At 47.7% G+C, this 23,256-nt stretch overlaps 1 protein-coding gene across 3 annotated transcripts in view; it reads left to right on the top strand.

The window, feature by feature from the left end:
* Window positions 1–23,256, top strand: part of rasal2 (RAS protein activator like 2) — an 83,076-nt gene that overhangs the window by 740 nt on the left and 59,080 nt on the right. For 2 of the 3 annotated variants that reach the window (XM_054743784.2, XM_054743782.2), the window contains exon 1: window positions 6,015–6,661. The exons of the other annotated variant lie outside the window; for it this stretch is intronic. In XM_054743784.2, the coding sequence (XP_054599759.2) occupies window positions 6,199–6,661 (463 nt within the window). In that variant the 5' untranslated portion in view covers window positions 6,015–6,198. Of the gene's footprint in view, window positions 1–6,014; window positions 6,662–23,256 lie in introns of those variants that run through there. 3 annotated transcript variants of the gene reach the window in all.

The raw sequence follows: 23,256 nt of genomic DNA, 5'->3' as shown, positions 1-23,256 counted from the left end.
CTGATTCAGGCGGAACCGAATCTCCGGTTCGATTTATTCATATTTAGTCAGATTAGTATTTTTTAATTATTCAAATCAGATTTTAGGTTTTATATCAAACATAATTTAGTTCAATTTAATCTGGATTTCATGATTTCATCAGGATTAATCCATAAACAAGTGACTCATAACAGGTCATTAATAATTTGCCTCACAACTATAAACAGTCATGACTAGTAAACACAACAGGTCATGACTAGCAGTATTAGTAAGTAGTATTAAGAACATAAACATGTTTTAGTCACGGGGACTTTTGGAAACACGGTAAAAAAAAAAAAACTTTATTCCAATGTAAACAGCCCTCAGGCCCGGTGAGGCCCATCAGAACATCTGCTGTGGAACGTCCTCCTGCTGTAGCTTAATGTGATGAGGCAGAACCACACCGCCCGGCAGGTGAAGGAACAGTTTCTATGTGGATCCTTGACAAATCAGCAGGGGGACACCAGCAGGATTGTAGTTGGTTCTGTCAGAACTTCTGGACCTACAGAATTTCGGTTAGAACCTCCAGACGTCCAGAACCCTTCAGAATAAATAAGGCTCCTGCAGGTTTCTTGTGAAATCTACATTTTATTTTGAAACTGAGGGCGGACATATTTTTGTCTGTATCAACACTAGAAAAAGGCTCCGCCCCCCTCAGGTGAGTCAGGGTGAGCTGCAGAGGGATTGTGGGAGTTTCATGTACTCGGAATAATTTTCACCTGGAATGTTACTGAGGCTGTAAAACGAACCGATTCTCACGTCTAAATGATCTCTCAGAACAACAAAACGTCCTGATGGGTTAAACGTGTGTGTGTGTGTGTGTGTGTGTGTGTGTGTGTGTGTGTGTGTGTGTGTGTGTGTGTGTGTGTGTGTGTGTGTGTGTGTGTGTGTGTGTGTGTGTGTGTGTGTGAATACACTCACCTAAAGGACTATCAGGAACACCATACTAATACGGTGTTGGACCCCACTGACCGTCAGAACTGCCTTAATTCTATGTGGCGTTGATCCAACAAGGTGCTGAGAGCATCTTTAGAAACGTTGGCCCATATTGATTGGACAGCATCTTGCAGTTGATGGAGATGTGTGGGATGCACATCCAGGGCTCGAAGCTCCCGTTCCACCACATCCCAAAGAGGCTCTATCGGGTTGAGATCTGGTGACCGTGGAGCTTTATGACATGGTGCATTATCCTGCTGGAAGTAGCCATCAGAGGATGGGTACATGGTGGTCATGAAGGGATGGACATGGTCAGAAACAATGCTCAGGTAGCCCGTAGCATTTAAACCATGCTTAATTGGCACCAAGTGGCCTAAAGTGTGCCAAGAAAACATCCCCCACACCATGACACCACCACCACCAGCCTGCACAGTGGTAACAAGGCATGATGGATCCATGTTCTCATTCTGCTTACGCCTAGCTCTGAAAAGGGGAAAACATCCAGTGAGCGGCAGTTCTGTGGGGCGAAAAGGCCTTGCTGGTGCCGGAGGTCTGAGGAGAACGTCCAGGCTGGTTGGAGCTGATGGAAATGACGATGCATTCGGATGGTAGGGTCAGAATTTGGTGTCAACAACATGAAAGCATGGATCCATCCTGCCTTATACCAACGGTTCAGGCTGGTGGTGGAGGCGTAATGGTGTGGGGGACATTTTCTTGGCACACTTTAGGTCCCTTGGTACTAATTGATGACCTTTGTTGCTGACCATGTCCATCCCTTTATGACCACAGTGTACCCGTCTTCTGATGGCAACTGCCAGCAGGATGAGGCACCATGTCATAACGCTGGAATCCTCTCAGACTGCTTTCTTGAACATAACAATGAGTTCACTGTACTCAGATGGCCTCCACAGTCACCAGATCTCAGTCCAGTATGGGATGTGGTGGAATGGGAGATTCTCATCATGGATGTGCAGCCACCGTGTGATGCTGTCATGTCAACATGGACCAAGATGTCGGAGGAATGTTCCCAGTAGCTTGTTGAATCTATGCCATGAAGGATTATGTTGCTGTTTAAAACCAGAAGTTCTCCGGTTCCTTCAGTTCTACCTCTGGTCCGTTTTGGAGGCTTAACGATGTAAATATAAACATGTTAAATATAAATATAGATGTTTAATCTGTGCAAGGCTGAACCCTGGTTCCTGGTTCTATCCGGGTTCCCATGTGCTTCCACTGGTCTGAAAGGCCTCCATCTCCCTGCTGTGGGCCTTTTCCGGGACAGGGAATATTGCTGATTCCTGGTGTTGGGTTGGGATGCTTCCTGAGGGGGCTCAGCCTGGATCGGAGTGTCTCTTAAGAGCTCTGATGTTCTTCAGGTGATCCTGAAACCCGGACGGGTTCTGATGCTGAACTCCAGGTTCTTCCTTCTGGTCCTTCCTGAAAGTTCTGGAAGGAGAGGGTTCTGATTGATTACAAAGTCCTGTGCTGTCATTGTTGGAGTTTGTTCATCAGATCAGAACCTGGCAGTCCCAGAGTCTAAACAGAACCAGGACTGGACCGCACAGACGAGGCGTGTCATCCTGGTGTTGACAGGAAACAGAACCCAGACCTGGTTTGTTTGCTTTGGCGCCGGCGGGCCACGAGACAAGGATGTTGTCCTGGGAATGCAGACGTGGGCAGGCTCCGGATTACACCCAGGTGTTGCCTCAGTGCCCTGTTGCATTGTGGGTAGTTTGTGGTTCAGCTGTTGCCAGGCTGTGGATTGTTTGTGCCTGTGTTCTCTTGGCCCGGTCCAGGTTCTGATGCTTCTGGGTAATAATGTTCTGTTTGACCTTTTCTCGTTCTGTTCTGGTTTCCGGCCGGTTCTGTTCTGGTCTCAGACCGATTCTGTTTTGGTCTCCTGCCGGTTCTGTTCTGGTCTCCTGCCGGTTCTGTTCTGGTCTCAGACCGGTTCTGTTCTGGTCTCAGACCAGCAAACATGGTCAGAAACAGTCTGTTTGGTTTGCCGCTGGACCCGGTTCTGGGTGCGCATCAGGACAATGGGTTCTGATGGGGCAGGAAATAGAAAGTTCCTCAGCAGCCGGCTGTTATCAGGATGGGGGTCAGCAGGATTTCCCCTCCGATGGACAAGTCCGAACCAGAACCACCGGGTTTCTATTTCAGGACACAGAGTGGACAAACACAGGTTCTACAGTCTGGTCCAGAGCTCCTGACCCCAGTCCAGGAAAAACGTGTTAATGGTTCTGTAAAGTCTCAGGGCTGTAGCGGGTTACTGAACCGTACCTGTGTTCTGGACTAGAGACAACCAGGTCCAGAGACAAGTCAGGTCCTCTAACATGTTCGGGTTCTCTTCCCGTTTCCTCCTCAGGCTGATTAAAGGTTGTTCCATATGACAACTTCTTGTTATCAACAGGAAGTAATCTGATTACTTCAGCTGATGTGGAGGTTGTCTGATTCTCTCTGGACTAACGGTTCTGTTTCAGTACAGGATCAGATCAGATGGGTCCAAGCTTATGTTTCTTTTCAGATGATTTTCCTGAAGTTGGACCAATTATGGAGGTCCATCCAGCCGTAGTAGACCACCAGGCCCCTGATCCCCTTGGTCCAGGTCTAGGTCCAGGACCCTCCCCTGCTGGTCTGTTTTTGTCAGAAGCTGCTACAGGTCTTCTAGTCTCCCAACAGGAAGTGGATCAGAGACCCGCAGCAGCAGATCTGAACCCTTGACCTCCAGCTGAAGGATTCTGGATTTTGTGTCTCAGAAAAGTTTTAACTATGACATAATCAGCTCCGATGGAATGTGTGAGCTCATCTATGACATCATCAGCTCAGATGGAATGTGTGAGCTCATCTATGACATAATCAGCTCAGATGAAAACAGGAAGTAAAAGAGGAAACATTACGCAGAAACATGTTCCTGTTATTTATAACTTGAAGAAGATAGAAGCAGCAAGTTCTGGTTCTGGTTCTGCTTTTAGCCTCATGAGCCCAAACCTTTCAAAGCTTCAGTCACGACTTGGAAAACAGGAACTATTTATTTACAGGCCTGGAAAATAGTCCCCCCCCCAATCAGTCCAATAAGTCTGAGGAGCTTTAATCCTCTCAGCTGCTGCTCCTGCTTGGTTCTGGTGCCGACCCGTTCTCCTGTGTCATTTCCTGTCTGATGATACCGAGTTGGAATGTTTTTGGGATGGGAGCCAGGAAACGACTGAGATTCCAGCATTGGGTCAGACTGCGGCTGTGCTGCTGACGTAGCAGCCCGCCCAGAGCCAGAACCTTATGGCTCAGATGAAGGCTCCCACAGCAGGAAGCAACCCGGTCAGATCCAGAACTGTGTGTTCTTCTGGACCGGTCTCACGGGGACTTGATTTTTAAATGGATTAGCTAATCTGTACCAGGTCTAAAGCTCCTCTTCACATCTCTGGAGTCCATCATGTTGGACCTTTAGGACATCACACCTGCAGCAGCACCTGGGAACCATCCAGGTGCTGCTGCAGGTGTGATGGATTCCCTGTGGACCCCGTTCCTCCTGAAAACATGTAACACTTGTGTGTATGTGTGTGTGTGTGTTCTGGTACTGATGAAGTTTTTCACTATTTTCCCTACAAAGTGAGGACATGTTTGTGGTCCATTTGGTTTCAGAGGTTTGTTGTGAATTATGTTTTAGTTAGGGTTGGGGTACGGGTCAGGGTCAGGGTCAGGTACGGTGGAGTCGCCAACATGGATGGAAGGCAATGGAGGGTCCTCACTATGATAGGAAGGTGTGTGTATGTGTGTGTGTGTTCGTGTGTGTATCTGTGTGTGTGTGTATTTGTGTGTGTGTGTGATCTTAAACCCAGATGTACAGCAGCAGAATTGTGTGTGTGTGTGTGTGTGTGTGTGTGTGTGTGTGTGTGTGTGTGTGTGTGTGTGTGTGTGTGTGTGTGTGTGTGTGTGTGTGTGTGTGTGTGTGTGTGTGTGTGTGTGTGTGTGTGTGTGTGTGTGTGTGTGTGTGTGTGTGTGTGTGTGTGTGTGTGTGTGTGTGTGTGTGTGTGTGTGTGTGTGTGTGTGTGTGTGCGTGCGCGCGCGCGCGTGTGTGATCTTAAACCCAGATGTACAGCAGCAGAATTGTGTGTGTGTGTGTGTGTGTATTTGAGTGTGTGATCTTAAACCCAGATGTACAGCAGCAGAATTGTGTGTGTGTGTGTGTATTTGAGTGTGTGTGTGTGATCTTAAACCCAGATGTACGGCAGCAGAATTGCTCTCCTGTCCGATCCAGATGTTGTGAGACCAGCAGCACCTCCACCTGCTGCAGTGATGCCATCAGTAATATGATTTTGATCCCTGGAGCCCCACCCCCTGAGTGGCTCATGAATAAAGGATGAAAGTGTGCTTTTATGTCATGACTCAATGAGGTTCTGGTCCGATTCTGTCACAGACGATGATCTAAATTATTCTGACGTTTCCTGGATCCAGAATTGGGTCTTCTCAGCTCCCTGAATCTGGTTCTAGCTTCCTCAGATCAGCCTTTTCAGGCTCCTGGAGAACTTGGCCCGGTTCTGGATTCCTCGGATCAGCCTCTGACCTACATGCGGTGCGGTCCAGGACACCAGCAGTGTTGTCATCCTATAACTCGTAAATGGGTCAGCCAGCAGAGTGCTTCCTAAAGCCCAGAGGGACCAAAGGAAAATGGTCACCTGGTATAACCCGACCCATTTTGGTCCAACTGGACCAGAAGAACCGGGACTACGGTCTCATTGGTCTGATTCACTGGAGTTTGTAGTTCGGCTGATTTGGACCTTTGTTCTGCTGACTGGATGACAGTCATGTGTGTCTCTCCTGTCTGGTTCTGGTCTTAGATGGAGAAGGTCGGATTCACCAGAACCCCCATGAGGGTGTGGTTCTGATGTGAGCCACAGAACTACTTCACTGGGAGGTGGTTTCCAGCAGGAATCAGAAACTCTGGATGCTCCCACACGAGACTCGCATGACCTGCAGGCCTGGTTCTGTCTGTCAGAGACTCACCAGGAAGTGGAACAAATGATCTGATCCGAGATCAGTTTCAGACAAAACCACAGGCTCCTCTGAGCTGCGCTCTGATTGGCTGGCCCGACACATACTTCCTGTCAGGAAGACACTCGGTCTGTTGAGAAATGACAGCATGACGATGGATCAGAGTCATCTAGTTCGGGTTTAGACAATGACTCTGTTAGGCCACAACTGTCTGCCCGGTTCTGCTGATTCCAGGAACAATCCCGTTGGTTCTGGACCATGAGTAGAACCGGAAACATTCCACACGGCTGTGAGGGCCCGGTTCAGCCCAGTCAGTACCTATGGCACCACTGCGCAACATCCTGGAGGATGTTTGAGCCTCAGCTCGTTCCTAACAAACCCATGGATCGGTACCAGTGGGAAACCATGACCCAGATGACAGTTCAAGATGTAGACCAGAACCTGGTCCTTCCCCAGCTGTTTGGCCTTCTGAGGTCTAGGACTCTACCACATCCTCAGAACCAGAACCTGGCCCAGCCTCCAGAAAGCCCAGACCGACCCAGATCCTTGCATAGGTTCTTCAGGTCCCTATCTGAGCCTGGTTCTGCTGGTCCGGAGAGGGCGCTGCTCAGGAAGGCGGAATCAGATGCAGAGCAGCACCAACCTTCCGTCAGGGGCTTCATCAGTTCGCTGACTCATCGGATCAGCCGAGTTCTGAGGGATGGACCGGAACCACAGTCGGGTAGGGCAGTTTATCTGATCCCTGTGTGTGTGTGTGTGTGTGTGTGTGTGTGTGTGTGTGTGTGTGTGTGTGTGTGTGTGTGTGTGTGTGTGTGTGTGTGTGTGTGTGTGTGTGTGTGTGTGTGTGTGTGTGTGTGTGTGTGTGTGTGTGTGTGTGTGTGTGTGTGTGTGTGTGTGTGCGCGCGCGCGCTTGTGTGAGTGTAAAAACAATAAAAGTTCTAGTAGGGGTGGGCAATATAAACGATATAAGGTAGAAACAATATAAAATTGGGTCATGATAGTTTTTGGCTATATCGCAATATCACGATAACACATGACGTCACTTAAGATGTGCACCCTGCTGACATTGGGGCAACAGAATGGCAGTGACTGCAAGCAAGGAGTGGGTGGAGGAGGAGGCCTATATGCCTCAAGTGGCATATATTTGCCACATGAGGATATTTAAAAGCATGTCATTTTGACATATATAAACAGAGGAAAAAATATATCGCAATATATATCGTTACCGCACATGCTTCAGATTATATCGCAATATAGATCTGAGAGGCCATATCACCCAGCCCTAAGTTCTAGGTCTGATATTCCTAACTGTTAGATAAAAAACTTTGCTGTAAGAGAAGATACCCCCATCAGTAATTTCTTTCATGACTAAACCAGCTCTACAACTTGTATGTAGAGTGTGTTCCAACTACAGGGGATCACACTCCTGAGTCTTCCTGGTAAGGTCTATTCAGGGTTCTGGAGGTGATGGTCCGTCGGATTGTCAAACTTCAGATTCAGGAGGACCAATGTGGTGTTCGTCCTGGCCGTAGAACACTGGACCAGCTCTATACCCTTAGGGGGTCCTGAAGGGTGCGTGGGAGTTCGCCCAACCAATCTACATGTGTTTTGTGGATTTGGAGAAGGTGTTTGACCGCGTCCTTTGGGGAGCCCTGTGGGGAGCCCTGTGGGGAGTATGGGGTACCAGGACCTTTGATTTGGGCTGTTAGGTCCCTGTATGACCGAGCTTGTTTCCGGTGAGAGTTGGACTCCACCAAGGCTGCCCTTTGTCACCGATTCTGTTCATAACTTTTATGGACAGGATTTCTAGGAGCAGCCAAGGAGTTGAGGGAATCTGTTTTGGTGGTCTGAGGATCGGGTCTCTAACCCTAACTCTTACTGGAGCGGTTCGCAGCCGAGTGTGAAGCAGCTGAGATGAGAATCAGCTCCCCTAAATGCAAGACCATGCTGTTGAGCCGGAAAAGGGTAAAATGCCTTCTTCAGGTCAGGGATGAGGTCCTGCCCCAAGTGGAGGAGTTTAAGTATCTCGGGGTCTTGTTCATGAGTGAGAGAAAGATGGAGCATGAAATCAACAGGAGGACTGGTGCTGCGTCTGCAGTGATGCGGGCGTTGTACCGGTCTGTCGTGGTGAAGAGAGAGCTGAGCCAGAAGACAAATCTCCCGATCTACCGGTCGATCTACGTTCCTACCCTCACCTATGGTCATGAGCTTTGGGTAGTGACCGGAAGAACGAGATCACGGATACAAGCAGATGAAATGAGTTTTCTTTGCAGGGTGGCTGGGCTCATCCTTAGAGATAGGGTGAGAAGCACAGTCATCTGGGAGGGGCTTGGAGTAGATCTGCTGTTCCTCCACATCGAGAGGAGCCAGTTGAGCTGGCTCAGGCATCTGGTCAGAATGCCTCCCTGGTGAGGTATTCTGGTCATGTCCGTCTGGGAGGAGACGTAAAGAAAGACCAGGACACGCTGGAGGGATCATGTCTCGGCTGGGGAGAGGGAAGTCTAGGCCTCCCTGCTTAGGCTACTGCCCCCGTGACCCGAAGAGATAGGGTGAGAACGTTGGTCATCCGGGAGGGGCTCGGAGTAGATCCACTGCTCCTCCATATTGAGAAGAGCCAGTTGAGGTGACTCAGGGATCTGGTCAGAATGCCTCCTCCCTGGTGAGGTTCTCTGGTCACGTCCGTCTGGGAGGAGACGTAAAGAAAGACCCAGGACACGCTGGAGGGACCATGTCTCTCGGCTGGGGAGAGGGAAGTCTGGGCCTTTCTGCTTTGGCTGCTGCTCCTGCAACCCGACCCGGGATAAGCAGAGGAGAATGGATTGATGGATGGACTAAACCAGCTGATTCAGGTGTTTGACCTGTGCAGGTAGTTATCATCTCATGTCCCATTGCAATGGTAGCACAGGAGTTAAGTTCTTGCCCTGTAATTGGAAGGTTGGAGGTTTGAGTCCTACTCAGTCGGTCACTGTGGTTGTGTCCTTGAGCAAGACACTTAACCTCCTTTGCCTGCTGGTGGTGGTTGGAGGGACCGGTGGCGCCAGTGCTCGACAGCCTCGCCTCTGTCAGTGCGCCCCAGGGTAGCTGTGGCTACATCGTAGCTCATCCCCACCATGGTGTGAATGTGTGTGTCAATCGGTGAGTGATTGATTGTGTTGTAATGTGCCTTGGGGGGGGGCAGAAACACCTTTAGGTCTGATCGGGGCACCAGCAGCTTTGGGGATGCTGTAGGTAAGACATGTCACATTCAGCTGCTAATAGGTTTATGACAGCAGTCAGGGTCAAGCTACAGCTCCGTCAGCGCTCATCTCTAAACGTCTCATCACAACCTTAACCCTTAAGGATCATTCTGGAATATTCTGTTTTCTCGCGTTCCTCTCCTGGGAAGCCATCCTGAGTCGTTAGCTTCACTTTGGCAGGCAGAGTTTACCCCTTGTCCTTCTCTTGTTTCCTTGTTCAGCCTACAGCTCTACGTTTACTGTCCTTCTCTCTTTTCCTTGTTCAGCCTACAGCTCTACTACGTTTACTGTCCTCTCGTTTCCTTGTTCAGCCTACAGCTCTACTACGTTTACTGTCCTCTCGTTTCCTTGTTCAGCCTACAGCTCTACTACGTTTACTGTCCTCTCGTTTCCTTGTTCTGCCTACAGCTCTACTACGTTTACTTACCTTCTCTCGTTTCCTTGTTGTGCCTACAGCTCTACGGTTACTGTCCTCCTCTCGTTTCCTTGTTCCGCCTACAGCTCAACGTTTACTGTCCTCCTCTCGTTTCCTTGTGCAGCCTACAGCTCAACGTTTACTGTCCTTCTCTCATTTCCTTATTCAGCCTATGGCTCTACGTTTACTGGCCTCCTCTCATTTCCTTGTTCAGCCTACGGCACTACGTTTACTGTCCTTCTCTCGTTTCCTTGTTCCGCCTACAGCTCAACGTTTACTGTCCTCCTCTCGTTTCCTTGTTCCGCCTACAGCTCAACGTTTACTGTCCTCCTCTCGTTTCCTTGTGCAGCCTACAGCTCAACGTTTACTGTCCTTCTCTCATTTCCTTATTCAGCCTATGGCTCTACGTTTACTGGCCTCCTCTCATTTCCTTGTTCAGCCTACGGCACTACGTTTACTGTCCTTCTCTTGTTTCCTTGTTCCGCCTACAGCTCTACTACGTTTACTGTCCTTCTCTCATTTCCTTGTTCCGACTACAGCTCTACGTTTACTGTCCTCTCGTTTCCTTGTTCCGCCTACAGCTCTACTAAGTTTACTGTCCTTCTCTCGTTTCCTTGTTCAGCCTACAGCTCTACTACGTTTACTGTCCTTCGTCTCGTTTCCTTGTTCCGCCTACGGCTCTACGTTTACTGTCCTTCTCTCGTTTCCTTGTTCCGCCTACGGCTTTACGTTTACTGTCCTTCTCTCATTTCCTTGTTCCGCCTACGGCTCTGTTTACTGTCCTTCTCTCGTTTCCTTGTTCCGCCTACGGCTCTACGTTTACTGTCCTCCTCTCGTTTCCTTGTTCAGCCTATGGCTCTACGTTTACTGTCCTTCTCTCATTTCCTTGTTCAGCCTACAGCTCTACGTTTACTGTCCTTCTCTCGTTTCCTTGTTCCGTCTACAGCTCAACTACGTTTACTGTCCTTCTCACGTTTCTTGTTCCGCCTACGGCTCTACGTTTACTGTCCTTCTCTCGTTTCCTTGTTCCGCCTACGGCTCTACGTTTACTGTCCTCTCGTTTCCTTGTTCAGCCTATGGCTCTACGTTTACTGTCCTTCTCTTGTTTCCTTGTTCAGCCTACAGCTCTACGTTTACTGTCCTCTCGTTTCCTTGTTCAGCCTACAGTTCTACGTTTACTGTCCACCTGTCGTTTCCTTGTTCAGCCTACGGCTCTACCTTTACTGTCCTTCTCTCGTTTCCTTGTTCCGCCTACGGCTCTACGTTTACTGTCCTTCTCTCGTTTCCCTGTTCCGCCTACAGCTCTACTATGTTTACTGTCCTTCTCACGTTTCTTGTTCCGCCTACGGCTCTACGTTTACTGTCCTTCTCTCGTTTCCTTGTTCTGCCTACGGCTCTACGTTTACTGTCCTCTCGTTTCCTTGTTCAGCCTACAGTTCTACGTTTACTGTCCTCCTGTCGTTTCCTTGTTCAGCCTACGGCTCTACGTTTACTGTCCTTCTCTCGTTTCCTTTTTCCGCCTACAGCTCTACTACGTTTACTGTCCTTCTCTCGTTTCCTTTTTCCGCCTACAGCTCTACTACGTTTACTGTCCTTCTCTCGTTTCCTTGTTCCGCCTACAGCTCTACTACATTTACTGTCCTTCTCTCGTTTCCTTGTTCTGCCTACGGCTCTACGTTTACTGTCCTCTCGTTTCCTTGTTCTGCCTGCGGCTCTACGTTTACGGTCCTCTCATTTCCTTGTTCAGCCTACGGCTCTACGTTTACTGTCCTTCTCTCGTTTCCTTGTTCAGCCTACAGCTCTACTTTTACTGTCCTTCTCTCGTTTCCTTGTTCAGCCTACAGCTCTACGTTGACTGTCCTCTCGTTTCCTTGTTCAGCCTACAGCTGTACTACATTTACTGTCCTCTCATTTCCTTGTTCAGCCTACAGCTCTACTACGTTTACTGTCCTTCTCTCGTTTCCTTGTTCAGCCTACAGCTCTACTACGTTTACCGTCTTTCTCTCGTTTCCTTGTTCCGCCTACAGCTCTTCTACGTTTACTGTCCTTCTCTCGTTTCCTTGTTCAGCCTACAGCTCTACTACGTTTACTGTCCTTCTCGTTTCCTTGTTCAGCCTACAGCTCTACGTTTACTGTCCTTCTCTCGTTTCCTTGTTCAGCCTACAGCTCTACGTTTACTGTCCTCTCGTTTCCTTGTTCAGCCTACAGCTCTACGTTTACTGTCCTCTCGTTTCCTTGTTCAGCCTACAGCTCTACTACATTTACTGTCCTCTCGTTTCCTTGTTCAGCCTACAGCTCTACTACGTTTACCGTCTTTCTCTCGTTTCCTTGTTCCGCCTACAGCTCTACTACGTTTACTGTCCTTCTCTCATTTCCTTGTTCCGCCTACAGCTCTACTACGTTTACTGTCTTTCTCTCATTTCCTTGTTCAGCCTACAGCTCTATGTATTAATCATGCTGACGGATTTCATTTAGCTCTGTTTATTGACACTAACAGATAATAATGGTGGTCAGTGGAGGAGAGCTGTCATCGCCCTCCAGCCACACACTGGGGGCGGGGGTTGGGCGCTTGACAACATGTGTCTAGGGGCCTATGGAGGACGGTGATAGGCCGGATCTAAGACACGCAGTGCTGATTCCTAGGCTAGTGACTCATTAGGATGATTTGATCCTTTAGTTATTTCTCTGAACAGATTATTGTAGCAATACAATGATGTACCATATTTTCCGGACTATAAGTCACACTTTTTTCCATAGTAGGGCTGGTCCTGCGACTTATATACCAAATTATGTATACCGCGCTACTGCGGGCCGGCGCTGGACCAGGAATGAGCTCCCCTGCCCCGCTATCACCTGCTGGAGACCCTTGCGCGCTGCTGCAGGCCGGCTCCGGTCCAGGTTTCAGCTCGTCTGCCCCGCTGGGAGGGTTGCAAACACCGCTATCACCTCCTGCAGCCTGTAGCGGGGTGCTGCGGGAGCTCCCCCTGCCCGCTGGAAGGGTTTGAAACACTGCCATCCTCTGCTGGAGACCGTGGCGCGCTGCTGCGCCCTGATTGTTTATTCTGTTATTGTTACCGGTACTTGTCTTGCAATGTGAAATGCTTGGTCTCAGATTTTGTAAGAAAAATAAGCAAATTTCCCCCTAAAATGTGATATCAGGGTTTCCCCCAGCGCTTTATAAGCCTAGTGGCCCGCCAGGCTTTGCTTGCCCACCCAAGCTTCATGCCCCGCCCCCCTCTCAGACTCTACCGTGTCTGCTGACACGAACGGCGCAGCGAAACTAGAGCCCTCCATCCGCTGATACTGGTGAGAAACAGCAGCGGAACATGTGCAACCACCCCACCCTCGCTCTCAAAGAGGAGCGCTGCGGAACGGAGCGTGCGTTTGTGTTGGATACAAACCAGCAGCTCGTAGGACATTGTCCTTCTGTAACTCCTCCTCCTCCTGCTGACTGGTGGAATCACATCCAGCTGTTCCAGATTGTTCAGAGGGAACAGGTGCTCCTCTTTCATCTCCATCCCAACTCCACCCCCTAGTCATTCTGATGTGGAGATGAAGAGAGTTACCTGTCAGCTGGAGATTCGACGTATCCTCCTTCAGAGGAGCTGGAGGGGGAGTAGGAGGAGCAGCTGGAGGAGAAAGAGCAGGAGGATGAGCCTTCAAATCACAATAAGGTCTTTTCCATATGGTGTCTCAGTCTCTTGCAAATAAACAGTTTATGGCCCTCAGAGATGGAAGGAAATGGTGTGTGTGTGTGTGTGTGTGTGTGTGTGTGTGTGTGTGTGTGTTTGTGTGTACTCCACTTTATGAACAAGTTAATCAGATTAGAGCTTCACATTACTGTGTGTGTGTGTGTGTCTGTCTTCCTTAGCAACATGCCCTGTTCTTCCTGTTCAATGGTCCCACCTTGATAGAGCGGTCATGTGATGGTACTGTGTTCTGATTGGTAGATAGTTGCTGTGTTTACTCGTTGTCGTGGTGACCCAGGTGGCTGCTGCAAAGAGGAGTGTGCAGGTCGTCAGACAAAGTGGCCTCTGTTGTCTCACGTGTGTGTGTCCGCGGGGGGGCATTTAATTCCTGCAGCTGTTTGTTGAGAGTTTGTTCCCTGAGTTTGTCCTCACAGGTGGACGCCAACATCCTGCAGGTCCTTCAGAGTCCAGTTTCAGGACATCCTGCTGCTTTGAGTCCTTTACTAAATTTAGACCCATCTAAGATGCAGACTGCAGGGAATCCACAGACACGTGCGCATGTGTGTGCATGTATAGTGATTTGTTATCTATTTTTTTATTCTTTATTTAACCAGGACGGTCTCATTGAGAGTAAAAAACTAATTTCCATTTCTCATTCACACAGATAGTCACGTATGTGATTACAGAAGGCAGTTACACAGGGAGTCCATCTCAGTCTGCTTTTAAATGTATTCCAGTATGTGCATGCACGTGTGTGTTCTGGTGCAAGTGGGGTGGTGTGGTTGCATCAGCTGGCGTAGGCCAGACGATGCCTACACTGCCCGCTCACCACAGCCGTGGAATACATCTCATCAACACGCACTAACACCGTATTGGAGCAGGCAAAGGGAGACTAGGGTTCTTAGCACACCTCTGTTGTCGCTTGGCTGGAGGCTAGGAGGGGGATCTGGCCGTCTGGTTGGGGTCTGGGGTGGTGGGTTGCTTTGCTCAGCGTTGGGCGGGGGAGCCTGCTCATCAGCACCTCAGCAGAAAGGGTCGAACTCTGGGAACCGGTGAGGGTTGTCCCCTTTGTGCAGCAGTACCGGGACCAGAGTGAATAGGGTGTGTATGGGGAGCATGAGTGGGTGTCCAGCATTCATTTTTTAAGTCTTTGGTTGTATGTGTGTGTGTAAGCAAGAAGGAGGGAGTGTGTGACTGTGTTTGTGAATGACTGCATATGTCAGGTGGGGCCTTTGACTCCTCCCCTGTCCTCGGACTTCCTGTGCTGCAACACATCTTCGCCTACCTTCCCCCTGCCACATTTGGTGTGGAGAGTGGTCCCTTGGTCTGCGTGAATGTTTGCAGCTCCCGGGTCAGGAGGTTTAAGGATCTGAGTCCCTGGGCTCTGTTGGGTTCCCGGCGGGGGTGGTCGCCCCTGGGTCCCGGGTTGCTGGGCTCCGAGCTCAGCTGGCTTGGGGGTGGTAGGCTGCGGGTGGGCCTGTGGGCTTGCCGCTGATATCTCCTGGGACTCTGCCGGCTGCTGGTTGTGGCCCCCCGGGGGAATCCTCTGCGCCTCTCGAGGGGGGCAGGGGCTTTTCTGGTTACAGTCTCCCTGAGGTCCCTGCACTCTGGGACAGCTCCTGGATCTCTGGGACTTGGAGCTCCCTCTGTCTCCTACACATCTTTGGGGGGCAGATCTGTGGCCTCTCACACCATTGGACGCTCCTATAGAGAAACCTTACATATACAAGCGCGTGTACACACACAGGTGCTCACATGGTGCTCTCATAAGTATGGACTTGGGCACGTTCAACACAAGTCTTGAGGCTGTGGTTGGCACTAAATACACTGTGATTTATTATCGTGATTGTTCAGTAAAACAATGTTGATTTTATATTTCCCCATCAAGTTGACGCAGTGATAGCTTGCTCCTGTTGTACTGTTGTGTGTTGTCCCCAAAGGGGACAGGGCCTTTCAGACTATTGCACCCAGACTTTGGAACAGTCTACCTTCAAATCTCCGTCTCTCTAACACCATTGAGGTCTTTAAAATCATCTAAAAACTCACCTTTTCATCCAGGCGTTCCATCCCTAAATGTTTCAGAAAGATGGCTTTGTTCGGGTTCACACCTTCACTTTGTTTATACTCATGATTTTATTTTCTACTTTATCACTGCTATTGTTTTTCGGATGTTTTTATTGGTTAGAGGTATTTGCCCTGATCTTTATCATGATGTACAGCGCTTTGTGACTTATATCTGTGAAAGGCGCTATATAAATAAACTTTTACTGACTTACTTACCTACTTGTTTATCTCTTTCTGCAGGTGTAGAAGCAGATGCTTGTTCACCCCCCCCCCCCCTGTCTTTTCCTGGGGAAAAGACAGGGGGGGGGGGATTATAAAGCATTCAAAAAACAATAACGATAAAGTTTTAAGTATCAGGCGTGACATTAAAAGCAGAAGCTTTGATGCTCCACCTGAGAGTACATCTGTAAGGCTTGTTGTCACCAGCATTCAGACTTCAGTTCTGTTAGCTTCACAGCCAGACAGGACACGGGAGAGAGAGAGAAAAAAAAAAAAGAAGGCCCCCCCCCCCTCCCTGTACCCTACAGGTGAACTGCCTTGCTCGTGGTGTCCTTTAGGAGATGACGAACTCTTGCAGTTGGCTGATTGATATCAGGCTGGGTAGTAGGGTTTCTATATGCAGAGTCAAACATCTGGAAACTGCAGGTTCAGCAGATTTAGATCAGGTATGTGATGGCGGTTGCGATCAGGTGGATCTTCCTCAGGTCCTCTGGTGTTGGCTGGGTGTCTGTGCAGCTACAGGTCTTCCCTAACACTTAAGCTGCCGTCTTGTCTCTACTTCCTGTTTATGTTCAGCTATTGATGGTGCCCTCAGGTCTCGGGGACTGGACACCTTGGATCACCTGAATAGTGGTGCTACAGACCCAGACATTAGTAGATGAATGTGTCTTTGTCCCGGCTGGTCTCTGCAGCAGCTGGGAGTCCTGCCGGGTCTCTGGGGTGGAGATGTTTTAGTGTGGAGTCAGAAATAACCTGCTGAAAGTGGAGATCCTCAGCTGCTCCCTGCATCAACCCCAGACCTGGTCTCTGTCCAACTGTCTGCACATGGAAATCCTGCTATGGGTTTCTGGGTCTTTAACACATCAGCTGATGTGGTTTTAGAATGTTTTACATATCTGAATTAATGTTTGTTAGAATTAGCTGAAGCTGGAGCTTCTGGATAGCTCGTCTGTTCTCTGATCTGAGGGATTTTTGTTTCCGTTAAAACCCTCGTATGTACAGTCTATGGTGTCATCACACACAAGACCCATAAACGTGCACCAGTCTGTCCCTCAGTGGGACTCGTGGATACGTCCTGCAGCTAAGCCAGGTCTAGATCACCTCAGCTGGATTCTGTTTACCTACGTGAATGTTTTACCGCTGCCTCTGGATCATCAGTAGAGGGTCAGGGGTCCTCCAGAGTCCCGATGACCGTCATCTGGAGACGAACTGCAGCAAATTCTCACTGAAATCAAACCTCTTAACACTAAACTGTGTGTGTGTGTGTGTGTGTGTGTGTGTGTGTGTGTGTGTGTGTGTGTGTGTGTGTGTGTGTGTGTGTGTGAGAGAGAGAGAGAGTTTACACAGTCTCACAAGTGCTCATTCATCCCACACCATCAGGGGCAGTGAAAACGGCATCTGTTTACTATGAGCTACACACGCACACGCACACGCACACGCACACACACACACACACACACACACACACACACACACACACACACACACACACACACACTTTGCTGTAGGCGTCCCGTCTGATCCCTGACTGAACGGGACGATCCGTCCACCTGGCTTGTAATGGATTCTTAATGACATCATCAGGAAATGATGTGGCAGGTTTTCTTTCCTGGCGCGTCTGATTGGATGGGTCATAGACATAGACCCCGCATAACCGCTGCTGCCTATGGGCGCTGGTGAGCAGTGGCGCCGCCATCTTGGATTGGTCAAGTCGGTCAAGTGTCACATGTTAAATCAACCATAACTCCTTGAACTTTGAACTGATTTTGATGCGTTTTTTCCCCCCCAAACGTCACACATGCAGCTCTGACACTGCACACACGTTTCAGTGGTTTTGATCATAGTGGGTTTGCTGTGAGTACATAAGTGACTCTGGTCCAGAGCTTAGTGTCAAAACTAAAAAAATGATTAATCACTAAAAATCAGTCTAGCAATGAGAACCAAAACAATTTAAAAATGTTCTTGCGACAGGTGTGTGACATCTATGGCAGGTATTACTAAAAACACACGTAATATATGATGCAGGAAATACTACTCAGCTGTTTTAATAAACAAAATCATTTACAAAATGAGTGTTTGTGTAATTCATATTAGGGTTGTCACAGTGTGAAAATTTAGCCTCACGGTTATAGTGACCAAAATTATCACGGTTTTCGGTATTATCGCGATATTTTTTTAAACATGCTACATTTTCAGACAGATAAACCCTGTATATCAGGAAAATATTGTCCTCAGTTTGTGCCTAAATTTTGCCTAAAATTTGTTATTTTGTAATTATGTTGTTTATTTGTTTACATTTTTCCCCTTTAGTCTTTAAAATACCAATATTTGCCCATAACTTCTTATTTTTTGCCTGTTTGATGTCATCATTTTAAAAATATTAGATCAGATGATACTCAGTACTCAAGCAGCCTTCTAATCAGATACTTTTTTACCCTTACTTGAGTAATAAACCCTATATCAGGAAAATATTGTCCTCAGTTTGTGTCCTTCCAGTGAGCTTTGCAGATGTGGGAAAATGTCATCAGGCAGTAATCATTGTTAAATTCATAATTATTCTCGGAGAGAGACCAACTCTTATCTGCCCCTGGGAGCCCCGTAATGCATAGCGTCATTTCAACATGGGGGTGTCTGCTACACGGTTTATATGCAGGTAGCGGCGCTGCGGCTGATTTATATAGCGACTCGTTACATTCTCCCTCAACCTAAATCCTCGGATCACGCATTTTAGCTAAATCGCTAACGTTAGCTTGCCTTGCGTTGACTGTAGAGTAGTGGGTGATGGTCACGCAGATGTGTCATGAGATTTGAAGCGTTTCTGCCTTTCACAGACACTTTTTCTGCACGTGCTGCAAACAGGATAGCCGTCTTCTATCAACTGTCCCTCGGCATTCTTCAAATATCCAAAAAAATGCCCGTACTTCTGACTTTGTCTTCTTTGAGGGATAATAAATGTCCTCCTGAGCGCTGCCGTCTCCTCCTTTGGCCATTATTTCAGCTTTAGCTTCAAGAAAGTTAGGTTGTAAACAACAAAGTGCGCATGTGCCGCCGGCAACTTCAGCAGATGATACGGTGGCTGGTAAGGGCCACCGCGCCTACACTCCAGCCACGGTAATCCACCTAGATAATATATTTTTTTTAAAAACAAGACGGTTATTATTATTGTCAACTTTTTCACCGGGGTTAACCGCTACACCGGTTACCGTGACAACTCTAGTGTCAGTATAATTCAAAGAGAGGGTGAGAGAGAGAACAACTAGAACAAAGTCTGGATGACAAGAACAACAAACCATCAGTTTAGACACCAAGCAGATGATTAGGGCTGCAACAACGAATCGATAAATTCGATGAAAATCGATTACTAAAAGTGTTGGCAACGAATTGCGTCATCGATTCGTTGTGTCGCACAACTCTTCCAAAAGCGCCCCCCCCCCCCCCCCCCTTCCCGAATCCCGCCCGCCGTTGCGCGCAGACCAGAGCAAGTCAGATCAGCGCGAGGGAGAGCCGCAGATCAGCGCGAGGGAGAGCCGCAGATCAGCGCGAGTGAGAGCCGCAGATCAGCGCGAGTGAGAGCCGCAGATCAGCGCGAGGGAGAGCCGGCAGACTTGCGCTGCTGCGAACCGGTTCCGCATTGTTGCACAGCGATCCAGGCAGCTGCTTCCAGCGCACGGTCCATTCTCAAAGTGGCGCAACCAAAAAACTATAATTAGCACACGATCGTTCATGTCTGCACATGTTCTCTATTTTCTGTCTTATTTGTGCCTGAAGCTCGCTACTGCGGAGCTCATCACCTGTGCTGTGGTGATTTCACCTCACGCAGCATCGAAAACGCGCTCTGAGCTTTTCGGTCAGGAGATCCCTTTGATCTGCTCAAAAGTAACCGATGAGGTGAAAAGGTAAGAATCCAGGCAACAGATTTTCTGGAGAATTAAGAGGAGATGCAGGAAGATGAGAGACAGACAGGACAGGAAAATAGTTCAATAAAAACAAAAAAACAATCAATCAATCAATCAAAGCTTTATTTATAAAGCGCCTTCCGCAACCCTGTCAGGAAGCCCAAAGCGCTGAAAGTGAAACAAAGCGCTGAAAACAAAGTGTTGAAAAGTAAAATGTAGGTAGATTTATCTCCACTACACGTTTTTACCTATAAAAAACAATAAGTTATACACATGTCATATTTATACATCTGATACAATTCAGATCACCTTCAAAACTCAGTCACACACCCAGGGCCGTTTCAAGACATTTTGGGGGCCAAGGCAAAATGCCCCCCCCCCCCCCCCAATAACTGGGCTCCCCAGAAGCCTCTGTGTAATTCATGCCCTCTCCAGTAGTGTTAGTTATATGGTGTTTATAAAAGCCCCTCAGACATCGCTGACATGTTCTAATATTATCAGATGAAAAACTAAATTATCAGACATGCTGTCTCATCTGCTTCTTTTATAAACTTGCAAAAAGTAACAAAACCATTTGAAAGCCACTATTTGTGGATTCTCTGGAAGTTTCCATGGAGTGTGTGACAACTTATTTTTTCATTGATCCTATCGTCTAATCTCACAGTTGAAACAAGCATCCTTAATCATCTGTGCACAGGAAGCTTACCGATGCTGTAGTAAAACAAAAGGTATAATAATTTATTATTAATAAAACCTTGTTGCAGAACTAAAGCAGAAAAATTTGATTTTGCTTTAAATATGCTAAATATTTATATATGAATTGTTTTAGAGCCCTTTAATTGGCAGAATCTGATATTAATTTAGTTCTTACAAAAAATGGGTCCCAACATGGTTTGTGTGGCGTTGCCATAGAGTGACGTCATAGGCACAGATCCCCTGTCCTCTTGTTTGGAAATGGAAATATGGTCACCCTACATTAAACAAACTGTCCACCCGGGCTTTTGCGCTGCACAGAGACGCTTCGCTGCCTACGACTGAACGTCAGTTGAGAGTCAGTCTCATGCAGAATGACCAATGAAGAGAGGGCCTCAAGTTAAGACCCTCTCCTCATTGGTCAGTCCACACGAGGTGGGTCAAAGGTTACTCTGGGCGGGTTACGTGTTGTCAGGCATTCAAGTATTGAGTATATTTACTGCATATTACAGTAAAATATTCTGTATGTGACCACATTATGGTGATCCTCGGGTCGTGATGATGGAGCCCTTGAATATTGTTGCCCAGGGTACAACAAAGTGTTAATCTGGCCCTGGTTCCGCCGTCACATTCCCGCAGAAACTGGTTGATCACACCGGGGCCAGACTACTAGCATGTGGTTTTACAACCACAATGTCCTCAGAAGCAAAAACGCTTTTAAAAGGGAGGGAGGAGTCCTAACTGTTGCTGCAGACGTGTTGTGTGAGAGTGCAGTTATATACTGGTTAATATATTTTTGGGTTCAGTTGCTTTCATGTGGCCTAATGTGAGTCTATTTGGGATCATTGGAATGATCAGCAGCATTTCTTGATGTGACTTTATGGCAGTTGCCCAGGGCATCATCGCAAGGAGGATGGCATTCATTTACTTTTGTTTTATTTGGTATTTTTTCAGTCATTTTTGGAAATAGTGATCAATTTTGATTAATTCACAGCCTATGTTTAATTACATTTAAAATATATGTCAACAGATAAGATCAAACAAAACAGATGAGAATTGCCCTTAAGCTGTTTAACTTGGACCAAGCATTTTAGGTCACAGATAGATGTAGCTTAGGGTCTCTGTCTATACACCTTATAAGACAATTTAGGTGATGGCATGTTGTTTTTCTGCTATTGAACTGTTTTCTAATAATGTTGTGTTAAATAAAGTGAAGGAAGGAGAGAAATAACGTTTCCCTAGCAGTTTTTAAAAATTTCCCCATGTAATCCGATTAATCGATTAATCGTGTCGAGACCCCATCCGATTAATCGATTATCCAAATAATCGTTTGTTGCAGCCCTACAGATGATTATAGCTGAATCTATAATGCGTCTACCCCTGTGGGGGGTACTCCAGGAGTACAGGGTACCAGGCCCTCTGATACGGGCTGCTAGGTCCCTGTAGGACCGGTGTCAGAGCTTGGTTCGCATTGCCGGCAGTAAGTCGGGCTCGTTCCCGATGAGAGCTGGACTCCACCAAGGCTGCTCTTTGTCACCGGTTCAGTTCATAACCTTTATGGACAGGATTTCTAGGCACAGCCAAGGTGTTGAGGGGATTTAACTTGGTGGCCTGAAGATCAGGTCTCTGGTTTTTGCAGATGATGTGGTCCTGTTGGCTTCATCAGAACATGATCTTCCGCTTTCGCTGGAGCGGTTCGCAGCCGAGTGTGAAGCAGCTGGGATGAGAATCAGCTCCTCTAAATCCGAGAGCAGGGTATTAAGTCAGAAAATTGGAGAACGTTTTCTCCAGGTCAGCGATGAGGTCCTGCCCCAAGTGGAGGAGTTTAAGTATCTTAGAGTCTTGTTCACAAGTGAGGGAAAGATGGAGCATGAGATCGACAGATGGATTGGTGCTGCATCTGCAGTGATGCGGGCGTTGTACCGGTCTGTCGTGGTGAAGAGAGAGCTGAGCCAGAAGTTGAAGCTCTCGATTTACAGGTCGATCTACGTTCCTACCCTCACCTATGGTCACGAGCTTTGGGTAGTGACCGAAAGAACGAGATTGCGGATACAAGCAGCCGAAATGAGTTTCCTCCATCGGGTGGCTGGGCTCTCCTTAGAGATAGGGTGAGAAGCTCAGTCACCTGGGAGGGACTGCTTTTATCTGAAGCTCCTCTTCTCCAGCCAGAGACATGAGATGTATCTGATACCAGGAAGATTTGTTTGGTTTCTACAGCAGCATTCTTGTTTCAGCTGTAATATAAGTCAGTGTTTAAGCATAAATGATTAATAAAATCTCATTTAGCTTAACTGTCAGGGAGACGGCAGCAGTTAGCATGCAGCTAACGTTAGCAGGCTAGGAGGTGCTGCTGATGGACACAAATACAATACAGTCCAGTAAAGTTATATTTATTAAATACAAACAACAAAAATGCTCAAACTTATTTGGTTAAACTAATTCCCCCAAATCTGGTCTCAACAGTCCGCCGGTTAGAGCGGAATAATCCCCACAGAGCTCAGGCATCCTGTCACTGCTGCTGTTATGGTTCGTGTCTGTCGGAAGCTCCACCCTTCTAAGATGGCAACTGCATTTCCTGCGCCTGTGCGGCCAATAGGGGGTCTGTCAATATATATGCCCGTGGTGCGAACTTCGACCCCTGCTGAGCTTCCTTACTGTTATTTTATATGAGTTATTCTTCCTGACAGATGTGCCCTCTCCTGGAGCATCAGAAGCTCTGCAGGCCCAGCCTGACCACTCACTTCCTGTTAAGTCCTACCAGAACCACCTGGACTGATCTAAGATCAAAGACTTATTTGTACCTGGAGGTAAATTAGCTTTGCGGTAACCATCAAACACATGATCACAACATTAAAATTGAACAAACATCATCTCTTATGTTTAACTGATATTCCAAACCCTGACCCCACGCAACAGAATAAACCGATCCAACAAAAGCAGAACAAAACTGTTTTATCAAAGGATGAGATTTCTCAGGCTAAAAGATGCTGATTCACTCTTTTATTCACAAATTTCCTGAAATGTCAGTTTGCTGTTGCTGACGTATCTGCACTCGTAACACACAACGGCTGGTAGTTGTTGTGCTAAAGAGCTCTTCCTGAAAT

The sequence above is a fragment of the Nothobranchius furzeri genome, chromosome 11 (genome assembly GCF_043380555.1).
Source record: "Nothobranchius furzeri strain GRZ-AD chromosome 11, NfurGRZ-RIMD1, whole genome shotgun sequence".
In the NCBI taxonomy this organism is placed as follows: Eukaryota; Metazoa; Chordata; class Actinopteri; order Cyprinodontiformes; family Nothobranchiidae; genus Nothobranchius; species Nothobranchius furzeri.
Note: the sequence above shows the minus strand (reverse complement) of the source record. Positions and strands in the feature narration are given on the sequence as shown.